We start from the raw sequence: 21,783 nt of genomic DNA on the forward strand, positions 1-21,783 counted from the left end.
AGCAGTGGTGGGGTGGGGGGGAACTAGGTGAGAATACAGATGAGAATTTTAAAATTTTCTTCAAAGGTTACATCACTATTTTTCCTTGAAAGCAGAGACAAAGCAGATTGTTAAAGAATCAATTTAATATTAAAGAGAACATGCAGACACTCCATAGTATTTTTTAAAAGGCATACAGTATAAAAATCACTTCTTTTCTAGGGGATCCCAGGTATTGGTGGCTAATTAGCTCAAATAAATAATGTTGTATTCAAATACCTGATAGTGGTTCATTTTATATAGCATTTAGCCAGGCAGTTTAAAAAAAAGTATTAAAAATAAGTATAATATATGGATTCCTGAAGTTTAAATGGACTAATCTAGACTGTAATCTAAACATGATCCTAAATAAGTCAACATATTTTCTTAGTGTTGTTTAAATGTAGTATGTTTAAGTTTTAAATGAATTTTAAAACCTAGATATAAAAAAGGTTAAAAAAAAAGGTAAATATAGAACTACATATGTAAGAATTTTATACTTCAACCAATAGCTTCCAAAAAGATTTAAGTGAAATAATTATAGGATAAAGCTCCCAATTAAGTGACCTATGAAGAAAAGCTATTTAGGAGCAATATAACCTCCAATCTTCCTTTTAAGAAGCAATAAAGAAAGTGACATAGAAACCACCTGGGGATTGTCACTGCTCTCCCTGAATAATACCTAGAGTGTGCATGGCCTTTTAAGTATTAGTTTACTCCTTATGGGAACTCACTCTTCTACTTTTTGGAGTGAAAAGGAGGTGGAAATGAGAATTTTTTTTTTTAATCACTCTCACATTTCCACAAACCTGTGAAAACTTTTCTCTTACTGGGTTTACCCAAATCCTCTTGTTTGAATTCAGAGAAATGGATTTAATGTTGACAAAAAAAAAATCAAAGTTGCACAACAAATCTTAAAATAATTTTCTTTCATTTTAAAACGTTTAATTTTACTATAATTTTCTTCACAAGGGATAAAAAAAAGAAATAATCATTTTACACATACCCCCCAAAGTAATGCTAACCACCACATTTTAAAGTTCTAAAAAATAATGTGATGACACACATACCTCTTTTACGTAACCAAAATTCTACTGAAATCTTAATAGAGGTACAACACAAATAGCTTTCAAGAAATGAGTTGTGAAAACACTGCATTATAGAGTCAGAGATGAACCAAAGTTTACTAAATGAATAGCAAGGTTCTGGTATTTCTAAAACAGGCAAAGCCATTAACTCCTTTGAGAACCGAGGATGTGTAATTTACTAGACTGAATTAAATACCAAATATTTCAAAATAATGTAAGAATTGGCATGTTCTTGTTTAATGTTTTTCCATTAAAAAAATCCTTATTGTTTAGTTAACTTCAATATATATTCTTCACAAGCCAAAAATAGCATTAAATGCTTTATGAAGACATTTCTCCCCGCCCCCCCCCCCCCCACCCCCACCAAAGCCTACAAGGATTGTTTTTTCTTTTAGCCTCACTTTTCCTTACTGGATTTCATTGGCATTTCCACTCAGAAATTTCTGAGAAGTGCAAAGATTATTCATTATGTCTCATTTTCACATATGGCTATTAATAGGCATCATATCTCCCTAGATACAAGCACACAAGGTGAACCTAGAAACTAAGCATCTCTGCTTAAAGAGTTCTTAGTGGTGGGTATAGGGGTTTCCTTCAGTGACTCTAAAATGATTTGCAGTAAATCCTCTATGTACCCAATAAAATTGGGTCACCAGCACAATCCATGCCTGTTAGAACAGTTTATAAAACTGTCCTGAAAAGTACCATGAATTATTTTCTGAAATATTTAATTAGAAATTATAAGCCCTAGTCGGTGATGACAATGGAGCTTTAGAATATTCTAAATGAAAACTACTTTTATACAGATTTTAAAAATTTCTTCATAGAAACCTTAATAAAAAATGTTTAAAAGAAAAAAAATATTTACTTTTATTTATTTTGAAACACGTATATTTTTTTCCTGGGTTTAAAATTCCAGAAAGTTACAGTTAAAAATGACCATCAAATTGATTCTTATGATATTCACAATATTTTTGAAAACATCTGACAAAGGTGGATAAGGAAGCATTTTTAGTTAACCCAGCAAAACATATATGAAAAGATAACTCTTTGAAATAGTAGTTTGATTGTCTGAGAAAAACGTTCACAGAGAAGGAATGAAAACAGATGTATTTAATAAAACAATGGACATTTTAATGAATCAGTAGTCAAAATAAATATTTAAAATTAAAAAAAAAACAAAAAAACAGAATTTAGTGCTTAAAAAGAAACCAGAAGTCATTTTCTTTTCCTCACGATTAAATAACACTGGCTTTAGTGGCTTATTGTTGAACTGCCAACAAATATTAGCTTAATAAATATTTGTTCAATGAGCATATAATTTTAAAACCATAAACCTCATTACTTTAAATAAGACCAGATGACTTTGGGAAAGGACTTTGTTGAGTCCTTTCAGTTGTGTCTGACTCTCTGTGACCCCATTTGGTGTTTCCTTGGCAGAGATGCTGGAGTGGTTTGTCCTTTCCTTCCCCCGCTCATTTTACAGATGAGGAAACTGAGGCAAACAGGGTGAAGTGAGTTCCTCCAGGTCACACAGCTAGGAAGTATCTAAGGTCAGTTTTGAACTCAGGAAGGTAAGCCTTCTTGATTCAAGCTCCGGGGTGCTCTATCCACTGTGTCACCTAGCTGCCCACAGAACAGTTGTAAGCTTTAAATAAAACTACTGCTATTATGGTCCAAGATTATGGGAAGAAGCTTGATACAATGGAAGGCTCAGTAGCTTTAGAGTTAGAGGCCACGGACCATTTATCTCCCACCTCTCTTCCCCTTGTGACATCAGGCACATCAATGTCCCTGGGCTTTGGTTTCCTCAATCTGTAAAGTATGGTAGTTGGACTAGATGGCCTTCAGTCCTAAATCTGTGATCCTCTGGCCTTATGAAGGTGCACATATTAAAATTTAAGGATTTTTTGGGAGTGAAAGACAAAGGATAATGTGGAGTTATAACAATTGTATGATTTACCAGTTGTGCTAAATAATAAGTATGCTTTCTCAAAAGAAAAGGCAGTAAAATTATCTAAGAGTACTACTGGAAAGCTATATTTCAGTTACAGAGGCTTGAAAAACTTTTTGTACAGTACTGCCGGATAACTGTACAATTGTGAAAATATATACTGAAATAATGTATTTACACCCTACACATTAGTTGCTTTAAAATTTTTTTTTTCATTATTTCTTTTGAAAACAAATGCTAAAAAAAACCCCACATACAAACTAAGCCAGTGTTTTTTTCACAGAGGAAAGCTTTTGATTAGTGAGGATCAAGTGATACACTGAAAAAAAAATATAGTCAAGTAATTTTTTTTAATCTAGTCAGATTCCACTGGGTGAAAACTGACTAAAATCCATAAGAAATAGGTAAATAAAAAAGGGTTGCAAGGAATAAAGCTGCACATATTGGAATTGTTCGGTAGGATCCCCATCTAGTTCTTAAAGTATTTTCTAATTGAGAATATCCATCTGAAAAATTTCTGCCATCAGACCTTTCCCCTGGGCTTTAAAAACAGTGATTTCTCCACTTGTGACTTAATAAATTTCTCTCATATTCAGAACAACCCCATATTCAACCCAATACATAAATTTTAGTTGATATATTATTCTCCACAGATAGAGAAACAACTTATTATAGGGTGTTATGTATTCTTTCCATTTTTCAAAACACCCAGTTTGAGCACACTTTAATTTAAATGCCACAAATTAAAGTATTTTCCATATCATTGTTATCACGATAAAGAATAAGGCTATTCACCATTTAAAATACGTTCAATCTCCTCTAGTCTTTTTAAAGCAGCAACTCTTTTCTTTTCAATGTCACTGATTTCTTTCGTTGTTTTTTTGTTTTCTTTGTCTGTATTTTCTTCTAATTGTGTGTCTGATTTAGATTGATTTTCGTTATTATCATTTTTCATTGTCTCGGTAGATTTAGGTTCACTTTTTATTTCTTCTAAGTTTTCAAATTGAGTTTTTTTGCCCCCTTCTACACGTGTGGTCCCAGCTGGTGGAAGATATAACCGTTCTCCAGCACCAGAAGACGAAATTTTGACTCTCACTATATTCAAATGACGATGTATATATTCTTCATGTGGTGCTAAATCGAGTGTCTCAAGTAGGCATTTTTCTGCTTTGAATAAATCCCCCTCCTCAAAATAAACCACACAAAGATTGTGTTTTCCTTGGACGTTGTTGGGATCCATTTCTACAATCTTTTCAAAACACTCCTTTGCTCCAACTATGTCTCTCTTATGATTCATCAGAATGTCTCCCTTCAAAATGAGACCTTTGATGTGATCAGGGTAGTAGCGAAGGAGCTCTTCCAGGACAGGCAAAGCCATTAACTCCTTCGAGGACTGAGAATACAGAAGAGCCAAGTTGAACAAGGCGCTTCTGAAGCCTGCCTGCAGCTTGATGGCTTTCCTCATCCACATCTCTGCTTCACTGCTCTTTTTATCATCCATTGCCAGCATCCCCAAATTGAAGTAGCCGTTTGCATCATGGGGTTCTTGACTTATATAGCTGAGCAGTCGTTTCTTTGCTTCGGGCCTAACTTTAGCTTCACCTGAGGATTATAAAAGCAAAACCAAAAACTGAAATTCTTATGTCATCAATGAGGTAAACTCAGTAAACCCATCCTTTGGCAAGTATTTTTGGTTAGAATCCAGGAACCTGGGAAAGCAATATAATCACCTTCTTCACAATTCTCCCCTCTGACAACTGCTTGTGGCACTTTACCACCAGGGTGTGAGAAGAAGGCTTGGGGGACCAGAGTTAGTTCTTTAAATGTAAAGGAAAAATATAAAACCTTGTACTAATTTTGCACAACCAATGCCATAGGAAGATAGTGAGAGTTTGCCAGATTCTCAGAATAATGGCTCAGAAACATTCCTGTAAAGCAGAAATGGTACCCTGAGAATTCATAAAGGACTGATTTGCCTGGATATAGCTTTTAAAAATGTTATTACTGGTTTCAAAAGCCATGTAAGTAGACCAAACAAAGAAGTTGAAACACAACTCTGAGTAACTAAAGACTTCGATCTGTTTGGTGGGAGGTAGAGGGACATTTCACTTTTTTTTAATAGGAACGGAAAGATCACTGAAGCTTAGGGACAAGAACCAGGGGTCTGAATTTTGGTTCTGTCATTAGTCAGATGATTGTAAGGCAGTAACCTTTTTTAAGCCTCATTTTCCTTATTGGCATTAGAAGGTACTTGATAAACACTTGATTTGTAGAAAATATAGTATTGTTGTAAGAATCAAATGAAAATAATTCATGACACTATTATTTGTTTAATGTGTTTAAAAAAAATCAACTAGGACAGTAACTGTAGCAAATGAATGGGGCAGGTGGTACAGTGGAATGTGCTTAATTTGGAGTCAGAGGAGCTGAGTTTAAATCCTGATGATGCCACTTATTTCTTAAGCACTCTTGAGGCTCATGTAAAAATGAGGAGGCTGACATCTAAGCTTCCTTCCAAATTATGGTCTCATAAAAAAGAAATATTAATTAAAAGCAGATCTAGGGAAAAAACCCACCTATCCTCATAATAGCTTCTCTGGAAGAAAGGGGTTCTTTTATTTCACTGAATTCACTGCTTTTCCTATGGAGGTAAATATTTCATCCTCCCTAACATGTTGTTGAATTGAGTTACCAAAAGCAAAGGATGTCACGCACAAAGAGGGCACTCCTAATTCGGTTTTAGGCAGCGTGCTATAATACAAAGAACATCCGGATTGTCAGCAAACTTTGGTTCTAAGTCTTTGGCAAGTCACTCAGTCTCCTTCAGCTTTCTCATCTGTAAAATCAGTGGGCTAAACTAGATGATGCCTACAGTAATTTCCTATCTCCAAAGGGTTAATAACACCAATGGAATCCTCTCTCTAAAGCTGTGAATGTAATTTTGAACAAAATTAATTTCAAGCCTAGAGAAATGTAAAATACTTTGCTGCTGCATAAATACTGTTCTCAAACATTTTATAAATTAAAATGTTTAATCTCATGGAAAATGAAATCAAAATTAGGTATCAGAACTGAAATAACTTACATTATCATATAGGTAAGTGATCTCTCTGTCCATCAAGAGTATAAGAGGAAAAATTACACATTAATGAGCAAAGTTATAAACTAGCAAAATGGATAATATTCCCACAAATTATCATTCCTCCTACAAAGCACCATCCTGATAGCTCATCAATGATGTGGACTTCTTGAAGGCTCTATCAGTAGTCTACACACTCTAGTAAGACTTACCAAGCTGGCAAAGTTTTAATAATTGTGTTCAGTGACATGTGTGTGTATGTGATCCAAGAAAGAATCGGCTTTAACTAAATTGAGAGATGCTCATCAGAAGAAGGATAGTTACCAGGTGATTATATTTTTCAGCCACAATAACTTCTGAAAACCATCCACTAAGATGGGGCTGAGACATACTAGTGGTGGGAATAACCATAGTGATAAAATCATGCATCATTTAAAGCTCTGAAGTCATCATTAATATTGACAATCCAAAGAACAGAGTTCTCACCCCTGCTACCAGAGCCTCTAATCACATCTCTCTCTCTGGAAAAATCTTGGTAATTGGAATAGTTCAGGTCACTATTTATACTGGAGTTCAACTTCATTACAGATTAAAGGGTCCTTTTTGGGGGGTGGGGGTGGGGCAGGGAGAGAACACCAAACCATCATTTATAACACTTTATATTGGTGTATGAATTTTAAGTACCATATAGCTATCTTACAAATGGCTGGAACATAATACAGTGTTAGGAACTTCCTTTACTATATTAATAGCAATCATGGCTTCAAAAAATCTAGTATACCTTATCTTTTCATTAACACATACTTTTTAAAATTAATAAAAATGTATTCAGAACATGTTTCCTTTGAGACTGATGGCAAGTCTACTTTAAGCTTCATAATGTGAGTGGAAAAATTAGTCACTCATCATTTCAAAAGAATTTAGCAGATTTCAATGAAAAACTATAATAACAGAAACCAATGAAAACATTTTCCAACATATAGAAAAGGAAGTATAATCAAAACTAAATTTAGGAATAACTATACCACAGAAACTAAAATAAATTTTTAATTGCCTTATGAAGTTGAATTAGATTACCACTAAAGTTATTTTCAATTCGGTCTAAGAGTAAGTGATACAGTAGTAAAAAACAAGATGTCATCTTGGACAAATAGCCATAAATGATTTTACTATGTTATGTAACCATGGAACGAAAGTCCCCCTCCTTTCCTGCTTTTGGAAATATAACAAAGAATGGAAATAAAAATTATACCAAAAACATGTGATATTCCTGGACAGAATGCTTAGTCAACAAGAGTCTGTTACATTTAAAGTTCTGTGTTAGATACTGAAAGAGTTAAAGACACAATACCTATCTTTAAGGAACTTACAATTAAGAGGGTTAAATATAACAGGTACACAAAATATTTCAAACTAAAACTAACAATGACTATAACACTATAAATGGAAAAAATAAAAACATGAAATAGAGCATTGTATAGTTCTATTGACCAAGAAGGTTGGCCTCAGGGAAGAGTTGAAAAAAAATGCAAATCTCTTTCTTCTTTGAACAGGTGGGGATAAACAGTTATAAAATACATTGTACACACTGTCAGATTTCCGTGACTTATTGGTTGGTTGGCTGAATTTCCTTTTTCCTTTCTTTTTTATCTTCTGTTGTAAGGGATAGCTTGCTGAATAAAGTGGGGGAGGGATATTTTTGGAAATGACAGTGATGCTGGGTATGGCAGTATGCTTCTGCAGTCTGGATACTGGGGAGGCTGAGGCTGGTACATAGTTTGGAAGTTCTGATCTGCACTACAGCTAGAACTAATAGGGTGAGTACGCTAGGTCTAGCACCAATTTGGTGAGCTTTTAGGAGTCCGGGAGCACCAGGGAACCTAAGGTGTGGTGAAAAGGCCCAGGCTGGAAAAATGAAGCAAGTTGAAGCTTCCACACTAATCAATACTTTGATGGGGCCCTGAGCAGCTACTGCATTTCCTGACTGGGAGAGATATGAAGACCTAGTCTTTAAAAAAATGAAAAAAAGGATGTAAAAAACAATTTAAAAAAATAGAAGAGGAAAAAATGTTTAAGAGAGTTTGTAAAAACCCCTTTATTTAGTTACATGGTAAAATTTCATTGCTCTCCAGTCCACGTCCAACCCTTTGTGATGCCATGGACGCTGTCCATGGAGTTTTCTTGACAAAGATAACGGACTGGTTTGCCAGTTTTCCTTCTCTGGTGGATTAAGGCAAACAAAGGGTAAGTGACTTGCCCAGGGTCACACAGCTAGTAAAGTGTCTGAGGCCAGATATGAACTCAGTCTTCCTGATTCCATGCCCAGCATTCTATCCACTGAGCCACCTATATAATCAGACAGGACAGAGTGCATTACAAACATTTAAACTAAAAACTATCATTATATTTGGGCATAAAATATAAATGAGATTAACAGACTGTTGCTTAGTACTGATTCAACATTTTTTTAACCAAAAAAAAAAATTTACATTGTTACCTTCATTTCTAAATATATCCCCCTCTCTTCCTCCACTCAAAAGAGCTTTTAACAAAGAACAAAAAAAAGAAAGAAAAAAGAAAAAAAGAAAATCCAAACCAACACATAAACCAAGTCTGACAGCATACACAATACCCTACATTCATAGTCCTCCACCCTAACAAAGAAGGGAGGAAGGTTTACTTTCTCAACTCTTTTCCAGGCCAAGCTCGGTCACTTAATTATACATTGCTGAGGCTCTCTCCCCACCCCCATTTATGTTGCTGTAGTCCTTTTGTGTATAATCTTCTTGGTTCTGATTACTTCATAATACATCAGTTTGTATAAATCTTTCATGCTTCTCGAGAATTCTTCAGGCATCATTTCTTTTTGGAACAGTAACCTCCTTTTTACCTAATTGAGGGATATTTACTTGGTTTCCAGTTGTTTGCTACCACAAAAAGTGCTTCTATGAGTACTCTGGTATACAATGACCTACCAGGGTATTTTTGTATTTTCTTAGCACAATTTCAAATTACTTTTCAGAATAGGTATATCAATTCAAAGCTCCTCCAATAGTGTATTAATGTATTCATCTTACTTCTGTATACATCTTACTTACTGAGGCCTCTTCAGCATTGACTTGATCTATCTTCTATCATCTTTGCTAATTTGTTTGATAAGGGGGTGAAACTGCAGAGTTGTTTTCGTTGCATTTCTCTTTTGGCAATCTGAGGCAATCTTTCACATGGCTGTTAACACTTTGTAATTCAAATTTGGAAAAGATATCCTTTGACCACTGGGGAATGTCACTTGTTACATATTTATGTCACAGGACCAGAATGGTACAGGCCTCTCCTCCAATAATCTCAGGCAGACTCCCATCTGCCTGAGGGCCCAGTGCCCTCCATGTTCTTCCCTTCCCAAGTCTTGAGACCTTGAGGTCCCGGTCTAACGGATGGGCATGTTCATGGACACTCCTCCGATAAGTGGGCAACCACCAGATACAATCCTGGTAAGATGGAGGATTGTTACATTTTGTCATTTGTCTTGTTGCAGCCACCTTGCCCTAGGGACAACTGTGCCTTCCCTTCCTTGCTATGTTAGCCTTCAGACCTTGGGGGCAGGGCCATCTGCACTGCCACAGAATGCTAAGGGGACCTGGGCCTTGCCATCTGCCTCGCTGTAGCACAGTAAGGACCACCAGGTTTTGCCATTTGACTGGTTGCCGACTTCTCCTATATTGTCTTCCACAATTAGAATAGGAGATCTTTGAGAGCAGGAGTCTTGCTTTTCTATTTGGATCTCTTGGATTAGCACAGTGCTTGGCACATAAATAAGTACTTAATAAATGACTTTATATTCCATCTTGGATAGCAAAATCCTACCTAAGACACTTGAGATGAAGTTGTTTTCACAAATGACAAGACTCCCTTCTTATCCTAGCTGCAATGATTTTGTTCATAAAATATTTTTTTACAATTTCATGTAACCAAAAGTTTCTTTTTAATGTTGTGATTGCTTCTATTGTTTGGTTCAGAACTATTCCCCAACACCATTATGTATGAAAGCATTTAATACTGTTCTCTAATTTTTTTATGGTGTGACTTTTAATCTTCAGGTAATGTACTTATTTTGAGCTTATTATGTTATATGGCATAAAATACTGGTGTAAAACTACTTTCTGGTTTTCTTAACAATTCTCTTCGAATAAAAGGTCCTTTCTGAAGAAATTTAGTGTTCTCGACTTTATCAAACACTGTACAATCAAGCTTAGTACCTCCTGATTCTTCCTAGTCTGAACTAATTATCTACTTTTCTATTTTTAAACAATACCAATTAGCTTTGATGATTACTACTCTATAATATAATTTAAGGTTTGGAAATGCTACTCCCTTATATTCCTATTTTTCCCCTATTACTTCTCTTGAGATTCTAGCCTTTCCCTCCCTCCAAATTAAAAGTTGATTCCTAGACATTTTATGAATTTTGCAGTTACTTTGAATGGGATTTCCCTTACAAAATAATCATGATTTAAACAAACGTATCAAACACCTAGTATGTTATGTCCTGGGGGTGGATGCATTGCTCTGATAAGAAAAAGTATTTTCCCTCATGTACTTTATAGTAGGTAGGGGTGGGGGATTAGGGGCTGGGAAGAGACAGAAATAGTTAACTGGAATAAACATTAAATAAAAAAAAAATCATTAGGGACTAGAAAAATTAATGTGGCAAAACATTACTTCCTAAGAATCTCATTTTAACAAACATATAAGAATTATTTGTATTTAGTATAACATCACATTTAAATGCTTTATTGTTTGATGATGCTAGAAAAATTTTAAGTGTTTTAAAAATTCACTCTACTTTTATAATTTTAATTAAACCATTGATTTGTGGTGTATGTGAAGTTTGTTAAAAGGGTAAATACTAAACAGATTTTTGAATTATGACAAATCACAAACATAATAAGGTTTAATTTTACTGGGAAGAGGGAACCCTAGTTTAACTAGAAATGCATTTTAGATATGGCAACATACCTGATTCTTGCATGAGCAGGGCAGAATTGAATAGTGCTAGTTTATGATTAGGATTCATCTTCAAAGCCCGGTCAAAGTTTCGAAGGGCTTCAGTTGGTTCTTTAAGTTCAATATTAACAATTGCCAAGTTATACCAAAGGTCTGCATTGCTTCTGTCAAGGTCCAATGCTCTAAGATATGAGTCCTTTGCTTTTAGAGGTTTGTTCATTTTTAAAAGTAATTCTCCTCTGTGGAAGAAGAAAATCAAAACTTTAGTTTATTTATAGTATCACACTTATACTTCCAACTTAAAACGTTTTGCCAAGTTAAGCTTTCCTAAACACTCTCCTCCTTTTAACTTTTCTCTCAAAAAAAAAAAAAAAAAAAAACCAAAAAAACACTTAATCTCAATTAGAGATTATGGCTGTATCTATACTTCTATGTTTAACATGTATTTTGCTGTGTTAGGACATAAAGTAACTAAAAACAGAAAAAATGCATGTCAGCTTTTTTAAGATGTTAGTTGAATAGAGAAAAAAAAAAAGAGAGGAGGGAGAGGAAGATAATGAGAGGGAGAGAAGGATCTGCTCTGGTATTTTCAGGGAGGGCTTAAGTAAGAAGTCAAAGTAAATATAATTAAACATGACAATGATTGCTGAACTACACATGCCAAGAAGGTTTTATCAAAAAGAAAAAAAAGACATCAGTGAAGATACCATATAGACAGGCACCCAAGAATATTATGGAAATAGATTATATGAGTGAGAATAAAGAGGCAGCTCAAACCAAAGCCTTTCTCGATTGTCCCATGCTAATGCTCTCTCTTCTCAAATTGCCTTGTATGTTTTCATTTTTTTACTTTTTATTTACTCTGTATATACTCACGTAAGTACTCATCTCTTCTTTTAGAATGTAAGATTCTTAAAAGTATGATATTTTAATAGCACCTACCTCACAGGGCTATTGTGAGGATCAAATAAGACAATACTTGTAAAGTGCTCAGGCGAGTGCCTGGCACATAGTAGGCACTTAATAAATGCTTATTCCCTTCCCTCCAAAGTGGAATGACTGACTGAACAAGATCATGGCAGAGTCGGGAAGTGATGAGATGCAGGGCTTCCTTGTCTAACTTATTAAGGACATCTAACTAGGTGGAGAGAGATTTTGAGTGGTGAATAAGGAGTTCAAGGGAGATGACTTCAATAACAGAGTGGGAGCCAAGATCATCTACAGAAGGAAAGTACAAGTGAGTTTGGGGTTTCAGGGGAGAGAAGCAGGGTTTCTAACAGCTGCTCTGAAGATGTGATAAGGAGTTAATCAGGAATGAATAGGACTGCTACCTACTGGCAAGGGTCTCATTCAGGTTGGGTAGCATGAATTTATAATGTACCATATTTGGATAGCTTCATGAGTTTTTTTTTTTTTCCAGCAGTGTTTGATGACATGAAGTAAGGGACAGAGAAGAAAGGTAGTGGGGGTGATCCCAAGTCTGAGGATTATTAGCAAGGTAACTCTACGATGAGGAAGCAAGGTATTCAAGGGTAGGGGACAGTGAACTGTTAAACGATTTTGTGTGTGTGTGTGTGTGCTGTGTAAGTGTAAACACACACACACGCACAATATAAATGATCTTAATATAACAGTGTTGAGTTTGAAGGCAAGAAAAAAAAAGGAACTTATTAAGTCAATTATTTCCTAGGTACTTTGAAAAAGTTTATTAGTGAAAAGCAAAGAATTAGGAGGCACACACAGTTGATTTGTAATTAAGGAACATCTTAAGAGGTTTCTGCTTGGAAAAAAAGCAGAAATCTTTTAAGATCAGATTACTGGAAAAGAAAATAACCCTTCTAATTCAACCAAAATTATTTTCAAAGACAAAATAGACAATCTTTTATAAGAATAGTATGAAATTAAAAGCAATACCTGCTGATATAGGCCTGTTTGAAATCTGGTCGCATGCTAATTGCTTGTCGATACAACTGATCTGCTTCTTCAAGTCGAGACTCGTTTGCACGAATCAAGTTAGCAAGATTGATATAAACATTTAAATGGTTGGGAGCAATTCGTGCAGCGTATTTTTTACCTGGAATGATCTAGTTAAAAAAAAAAAGTACTTTTATGACTTTTACTACTAAGGCAAAAGAAATTCCAAGTCAGAGACAAAGCATTCACATCTGGTGACTAAATTAAAAGCCATATAAAGAATATCCACTCAAGATAAATTTAATAATAAGTATGACATTATTCCAACATAATCAATTTAAAAATAGAAAACTTAACACGATCTATGGATGTACGATCTTCATATGGACTTTTCCTCCAACAATGCATATTTTGATCCCTCTATGCCTATGTCTTCCCATAAATTTGTCTTCCTTGTTCCTCCCCTTCCCGCCTTTAAATAACATCATAAAGCTACCAATGGAACAGCCCTCACTCTCATCACATGACCAGCCCATTAAAAACATTTTATTTCTGGGCACCAGAAGGTAAAGCAGAATAGGCTGCAGGGAATGCTTAACCTCCCTTCTTTTCCAGGTTTTGGGCCCCTTCACCTGAGGGCTAGGGAGTAGACATGGCTAGTGAAACCACTTCAATTATGAAGAACGCACCAACTACAACACTTTCAAGGGTACTAAATCTTACCATCTTCCCTGCCATAACACACTATAGAACTCAGTGCTCTTCCATCTGTCCTGCAGCAGAACCCTTCCTATACGTGTTGTTTCCTAAGTTCCTTCAAAGTAAAAAGTGTTCAGCTTTTCAATTTGGATCCTCAGTACTTGGCACAAATTGAGTGTGCTCAATTAATTCTTTCCCATTTATTCATTAACCTATTCATTCATTCATTCGAATACTCTCTGTGAGACTAAAACTTATATAACAGAAACTGAAGAGACAGAATGCTTGGTTCAGTGTTAATCTGTTGGAGGCTGTAATGTTCTGTGACTCAACGGCATATAGGAGAATACTGAAATGAGACATGATTCATTTGAAGAAGTTTGGGGTTATTAAAGATGGCCTGAAATTTTCCAAAGGCAATCCAACCTATTTTCATGTTTAATCCTGGGCCCACTCTGTTGTCCATTTGTAGCTTATGGATAAATTTTACAGGTTCTCTAACTGTTGTCATAATCTGGGCAACAGACATTTACCACCTGCTGGGTTTTTCATGGGTGGCTGGTTATAGATCAATGTTCTGTGCCTTTATGCAACATGCAAAATATCAGCAAGAAACAAGAATATCTGGAGGGCCACAACAATTACGGAGAATTCCTCAATAACTTAGATTTTGCACAAAATCTTCTCCATGACAATGGCAAATATCTTTGGCAGGCATATGTCTCTCTGCTTTATGCCTTACGGTTAGAAAGTCACTGAGAGAGCTATCTTCTTTTTATTTTAAAATAAATCTTACTGTCTTTTGTTTTTATGTTACTTAAAATTCCTTACATATCCCTCTTCCTAGGCCCTCTGAGGGAGTCATTCTCTACAATAAAGAACAACAACAAAGCACATCAAGTATGATGAACAGCAGAGAGCAGTCTGGCTGGACTGCAGAGTATGGGAAAAAGCACTATCTATAATGAAGCTGGAAAGATAGGTTGAGGCCAGGTTGTTATGGGCTTTAAAAGTAAAGTGAGGTTTAAAAAAATATTTTTTTTTCTCTAGAGGTAACAGGGAGCCTGTGAAGTTTCATGAACATGAGTATGAAATGATCAAATCTGCACTCCAGTAAAATCACTGGCAATAGTATTAAAGATGAAGGGGAGAGAACTTTGAAGCAGGAAGACTAATAAGGAAGCCACTGGTCTTCTCTCTTTCCTTCAGATATCCTGTGAATTGATTCCTCAATGCCTTCATAATTGGGATACCTCCAGTACAGATCTATTCTACGTACAGTGGTTCAGTCCTGCTGCTTTTCTTATTTGCAGTACCATGATTTCTACATTCTCTATGAGCACATTCGGGAGTCTAGGAGTCGCAGCATGGTAGCTCTTCTGTCTCTGATGATACAAAAAAATTATCATAGAACTCTTTGCAACATCTGTCAGTTTTCTTCTTTTTGTTGTTCTCTTATTTTCATCCTTATATGCCTTTAGTATGGGCATATAAGATCCTAAGTAGGGTCTCTTGCCTAGTGTGTTTTACGTTGTTTTGTAGAAGTAGGCTGCTTCCAGGCCAATAGACATTTTGCTTTTGTGTCCCTTTTCCTTGAAAAGATCCCCCCTTGCTACCTTCATGCCCAACAGTTTATGTTGTGCTCACCCTAGCATTGTGGGCTACTGTAAACTTTCTTCCACCTCACTCTCACCTACCTCTTCTCCTTCCTGTTTGCTATGAAGGACACTGTATAGGAGACTGGGTAGGAGTCTTATCTATAGATTAGATGACGGCAGTTTCAATGACTAGTATTAGAAATGAGATGGAAAACGGACTAAGTGATGAGGCAAGGGATGTAGATGATTCTTTCATGGATGTCCTATATGTGTTGTTTCCCTTAATTTAGAATGTGAGCTTCATGGGAAGAAAACGTCTTGCTTTTCTATTGGTATTTGCTGTACTTAACACCATTATCATTCTTTATAAGATTTTTATTTTATGGAGGGCAGAGCCAAGATGGCGGCTGGAAAGCAGGGACGTGCTTAAGGGCTCCCTCCAAACATCTGTAAAGAATGGCTCTGAACAAATTCTAGAGCTGTGGAACCCACGAAATACCAGACGGAATCAGGTCTCCAGCCCAGCACAGCCTGGATGGTTGATGGGAAGAGTCTATCACACCGTGCTGGGAACAAAGCACAGCCCAGAGTGGGCCATACCAGCACAGATCAGACTGGGAGTCGGCCAGAGGAGGCCTTAGGGCCATGAATCACTGAGCTGTAGCTGTTACCAGACTTCTCAACCCACAAACGCCAAAGACCACGGAGCAGGTTAGTGGGGAAAACTGCTGGATCGGGTTAGAGAGCAGTCTGGCCCCAGTCCTGGGGGTGGCAGAGGTGGTGTGGTAGTGGTGGCAGCAGTAGTAGGAAGCTCCTGCGGTGGCTTCCAGAGCTTCAGTGTCAGCTGCTTCGGGATTCCCTGACCCTCACGGTGGGAGGAATCAAGCAGTAGATCAAAGCGGGAGTGCAGGGAGTGCGTTGCTGGCACAGAGGCACAGTTCTCTGGCTTTGCCCTGCTTGGATCTGGGTCATGGTCCTAGTTGGTGGGGGAGGAGGAGCACTACTGTGGCAGAGCTTGCAGTGATGGAGAAGTAGCTCTGAAAACAGCAGCGCAGCCCCTAAAGTTTGGGATAAGGTATTCTCTACTCTATGAGCAGTCATACCCTAACAAAAAGCTCAAAAGGTCAAGTAGCTGGCTGGGAACACGACCAGGCAGTGCAAAAGGACGACACAGACTCAGACTACAGAATCTTTTTTTTTAGTGACAAAGAAGATCAAAACATACAGCGAGAAGAAGTCAACAAAGTCATAGAGCCTACAACAAAAGCCTCCAAGAAAAATATGAATTGGTCTCAGGCCATGGAAGAGCTCAAAAAGGATTTGGAAAAGCCAGTTAGAGAAGTAGAGGAAAAATTGAGATGAGAAATGAGAATGATGTGAGAAAACCATGAAAAACAAGTCAATGACTTGCTAAAGGCGATCCAAAAAAAAAATACTGAAGAAAATAACACCTTAAAAAACAGACTAACCCAAATGGCAAAAGAGCTCCAAAAAGCCAATGAGGAGAAGAATGCCTTGAAAGGCAGAATTAGCCAAATGGAAAAGGAGGTCCAAAAGACCACTGAAGAAAAAACTACCTTAAAAATTAGATTGGAGCAAATGGAGGCTAGTGACTTTATGAGACATCAAGAAATTATAAAACAGAACGAAAAAAATGAAAAAATGGAAGACAATGTGAAATATCTTATTGGAAAAACCACTAATCTGGAGAATAGATCCAGGAGAGATAATTTAAAAATTATTGGGCTACTTGAAAGCCATAATCAAAACAAGAGGCTAGACATCTTTCAAGAAATTATCAAGGAAAACTGTCCTGATATTCTTGAGCCAGAGGGTAAAATAGAAATGGAAAGAATCCACTGATTGCCTCCTTAAAAAGATCCCAAAAAGAAAATTCCTAGAAATATTGTTGCCAAATTCCAGAGTTCCCAGGTCAAGGAGAAAATACTGCAAGCAGCCAGAAAGGAACAATTTGAATATTGTGGAAACACAATCAGGATAACACAAGATCTAGCAGTTTCTACCTTAAGGGATCGAAGGGCTTGGAGTATGATATTCCGGAGGTCAATGGAGCTAGGATTAAAACCAAGAATCACCTACCCAGCAAAACTGAGTATAATGCTCCAAGGCAAAATATGGACTTTCAATAAAATAGAGGACTTTCAAACTTTTTCAATGATTTTGATTTTCAAACACAAGAATCAAGAGAAGCATGAAAAGGTAAACAAGAAAGGGAAATCATAAGGGACTTACTAAAGTTGAACTGTTTTGTTTACATTCTTACAAGGAAAGAAGATGTTTGTAATTCATGAGACCTTTCTCAGTATTAGGGTAGTTGAAGGGAATATACATACATACATACATATATATATATATATACATACACACACATACATATATACACACACACACACACACACACACATACATATGTATATGTAGACAGAGGGAACAGGGTGAGTTGAATATGAAGGGATGATATCTAAAAACTAAAATAAAATTAAGGAGTGAGAGAGGAATATATTGAGAGAGGGAGAAAGGGAGAGACAGAATGGAGTAAATTATCTCACATAAAAGTGGCAAGAAAAAGCAGTTTTGTTGGAAGGGAAGAGGGGGCAGGTGAAGGAGAATGAGTGAATCTTGCTCTCATCAGATTTGACTTGAGGAGGGAATAATATACACACTCAATTGGGTATCTTACCCCACAGGAAAGTCTGGGGAAATGGATAAGAGAGGGGGGGATGATAGAAGGGAGGGCAGATAGGGGGAGGAGGTAATCAAAAGCAAACACTTTTGAAAAGGGACAGGGTCAAGGGAGAAAACTGAATAAAGGGGGACAGGATAGGATGGTGGGAAATACAGCTAGTCCTTCACAACATGATTATTGTGGAAGTGTTTTGCATATTGATACACATGTGACCTATGTTGAATTGCTTGCCTTCTTAGGGAGGGTGGGTGGGGAGGGAAGAGGGGAGAGAATTTGGAACTCAAAGTTCTAAAAGTGGATTCTCAAAAAAATAGTTATTTTTGCAAGCAACTGGGAAATAAGATATACAGGCAATGGGGCACAGAAATCTATCTTGCCCTACAAGAATTAAGGGGAAAGGGGATGGGAGGGATTGGGGTGACAGAAGGGAGGGCTGACTGGGAAATGGGGCAATCAGAATATATGCCACCTTGGAGTGGGGGGGGAGGGTAGAAATGGGGAGAAAATTTTTAACTCAAAATCTTGTGGAAATCAATGCTGAAAACTAAAAATATTAAATAATAAAATATGAATTAAAAAAGACTTTTTGTTTAATTTTTGTTGGTGTAGAAAGCTTATTTAGTATTTTATTTTTCCCCAGTTACATGTAAAAACAATTTTTAACATTCATTTAAAAAATTTTGAGTTCCAAGTTCCTTCCCTCTTCACCCCCCTCATTGAGAAGGCAAGCAATTTGATACAGATTATATAGTTATGCAAAACATATTTCTATATTAGTCATGTTGTAAAAGAAAACAGACCAAAAAAACCCCAAACCCAAGAAAAATAAAGTAAAAAAAGTATGCTTTGATCTGTATTTTGACACTATCAGTTCTTTCTCTGGGTATGGATAGCATTTGTCATTTTTAAAAGATTTTATAAATTAACTTATTATTATACTAAACTGGTGGTGCCTTTGGCAAGTAGCTTTTCCTAAGGATATTTACAGTTCTTTTGTTCTCCTTGTTATGGTAATTGTTATAGTAATATAAATGTATCAGATAAATTGTTATCAATATATCAGATAACCTTCTGTATAAAATGTTCAATAACCCATGTTCTTTTTTCTACCCATATCCCATTTTTTGTTATTAATAACTTGTTTGAATAGGCCAGGGATGAGCAATTTCAATTGTTTAAAATTTTCCATGATTTTTTTCTTTCTTCTAGCTTTCCATTAATTTTAATCCTTTCTCTAATAAGCTGGTGTTGATTTTGACCTAACTGTATAAACAGCTGATTCAGGAACTACAGCCATCTACATCAGTAATGAGTAGCTTCCTGTCTTTATGACAGCCTGGAGGATGGTCCTGGCAACAGAGTCTACTTTCTAAGGATTAGCCTAAGTAAGTCTTTTTCATCTTTTTGGTGATATTAACTGATGCCTCCTACATCCAGCAACTTATGATTTCTTCTCTTGATGAGTACTGGTGGGAAGTTTCTAAAGTACAAGTCTTTGGTGTCTTTCGTTCCTTACTCCTGATACGTTTTTTGTATTTTTTTTTCTTCTGTTGTCACCTTTTCTCACCTTTGCATTAAGAAAGCCATCAAATATTATAAGATATTCTGATTTAGTCTGAATTATGAATTTAGTTACTTGTAGAATTTTTCTTTTGCAAATGATACTGGTGACATAACTTTCATGGTGGATTCTCAAAAGCTAGACCAGTGGGGCACAAACTCTGGAAGTTTCTACCATTCTGCTTTCAAGGACAGTTCTAGCAAAAGCATGAGTATTCTTTTCAAGTACCAGCATAGCTAAGCGCAGAGAAGCGCAAGACTGCCCCATTTTTTGTTAGTTTGCCATCAGAGAATTTCTTACCACATCACCAACCTACTGATCAGTCAGTCTTGGCAGAACGTTCCAGAGTTTGTACTCCACTGGTCTAACTCGAGAACTCACCATGAAAATTAGTTCCTTAGTATATGTTGCAAAGGATAAACAATCATTTTTATGGCAATCACAGATAAGAAGTATATAGTTCTGCCAATGACTGATTTCTTTACACAAATGAACACCTTCTGAAATTCGTACAAAGCCTAATTCATTATTCAATAAGTTCTCTTTTTAAATTTTTTTTTAAATTAACTTGTTGCCAGTATTAAAATTATGCATGCATGGGACAAGCTGAAATAACTTATTCTGAATGATAGTAAACTTTATTTTGTCTAGAGTGGTCAAGTAATAATGACTTAATTGCATTATTCTGATTAACTGAGCATTCATAAATTCTATCTTATACACTGATTATTAGCCTTCAAGTTAAACAAAATTTTATAAATTATATACAATATGCTAAGTATATGTAATCTAATCATAGAATCACAGCATATAAAAAGGAACTGAGAGATCATCTAGTTTTTCATTTTACAGAAAAGGAACCTGAGGTTACATGACGTGGGCAAGATCAAGCATTAGTTAGTGACAATGCCAGAGTACAAACTGACTCCTAATGGTGTGGCTACTTTACAGGGTGCTGCTTCTAATCATAAAGATGAATATTAATGACCATTTTATGGTAATGTAGGTGGAAAAGATTTGTACTTGCCCTCTAGAAAGTTGCTTTTCTGAAAAAATCCCTTGTGTAAGATGGTTTATTATTTATCTCTCATAACAATGAAATAAGTTTTAGGAAAAAAAATATGGACATCTGAGACCTTACTGTTTGGTTTTTGAAAAATGGGAGTTTAGAAATTAGTGTACATTAAAAAAAAACCCTTCATTTTTTAGAGAATAAAAAAATGTTGGTTAATAAGTCAACAAAATACATACATAAATGACTTTAATAAAATTAGTTAACATAAAATTTATTAATAGATTGTAAAAATATTAATAACTTGAGTTACCTAGTGAGTTATTCATTAAAACATTAATACAGGGTGTCCCAAAAATCTTAATGTGCTTTCTTATTCTTAAAGTTTAAAACTACACTAAGACTTTGGGACACTCTGTACTTTTAAGTCCAAATTGGTTAGAAGTGATAGCGTTCTGTGGAATATTTCTATTTTAACTGGGTTGTAGAAGCAAGAAAAAGAGAACTTAAAAATAGACAACTTTTTGTTCTACATTATCATTCAACAAGAATAAGGTTAAAATGTAATATTACTTACTTGTGGCATCAGTGATTTAGCAATCATGTAAGATTCCTCAGCTTCTTTGGTTCTATTTAAATTTTTATAAGTTCTTCCTACATTCATGTGGGCCCCAATATCATCTAAAATAAAACATTCGATATCCTACTTCACATACAAGTATCTCATGAACAATACTAATTATATATATACATATATATATATACATACATATATATAAAAACAATATTATATGGACACATGTAAACAAAAGCATGTATTGTCCTAAGAACTTCACCATGTTATACATAATAGGTAATACAGTTCCTCTTGTAGAGAAAGGGGAGAGACAATGATTTCGCACCACTGTTTGCACTCATTTATTCCAATTTGTCTTATGGTTATTTTATCTCTCTTATTAAACTGTAACCTCCTTGGGGGCAAGGACCAAGTATCTTATTTATTTTCATGTTTTCCCCAGAACCTAGTAGCACTTTAGGGGAAAAAGTCTGCCTGTGCCAATAGTTGAAGTTAAACATTTACAATAAGCATGACCATCTAGCCCCTGCTTGAACATCAATGGTGACAGGGACTTCACTACCTCAAAAGGC

General features: G+C 35.8%; 1 protein-coding gene across 3 annotated transcripts in view; it reads right to left on the reverse strand.

Annotated features, from left to right (window-relative positions):
* Positions 1-1,969: 1,969 nt before the first annotated feature.
* TMTC3 (transmembrane O-mannosyltransferase targeting cadherins 3) overlaps positions 1,970-21,783 on the reverse strand; it is a 65,296-nt gene continuing 45,482 nt past the window's right edge. For all 3 annotated transcript variants that reach the window (XM_036760066.1, XM_036760067.1, XM_036760068.1), the window contains 4 exons: positions 21,212-21,315; positions 13,058-13,227; positions 11,156-11,382; positions 1,970-4,662 (listed from right to left, as the gene is read on the reverse strand). In XM_036760066.1, coding sequence (XP_036615961.1) covers positions 3,848-4,662; positions 11,156-11,382; positions 13,058-13,227; positions 21,212-21,315 — 1,316 coding nt within the window. In that variant the 3' untranslated portion in view covers positions 1,970-3,847. The remainder of the gene's footprint in view (positions 4,663-11,155; positions 11,383-13,057; positions 13,228-21,211; positions 21,316-21,783) is intronic.

This window comes from Trichosurus vulpecula, chromosome 5 (assembly GCF_011100635.1).
Source record: "Trichosurus vulpecula isolate mTriVul1 chromosome 5, mTriVul1.pri, whole genome shotgun sequence".
Classification (NCBI taxonomy): domain Eukaryota; kingdom Metazoa; phylum Chordata; class Mammalia; order Diprotodontia; family Phalangeridae; genus Trichosurus; species Trichosurus vulpecula.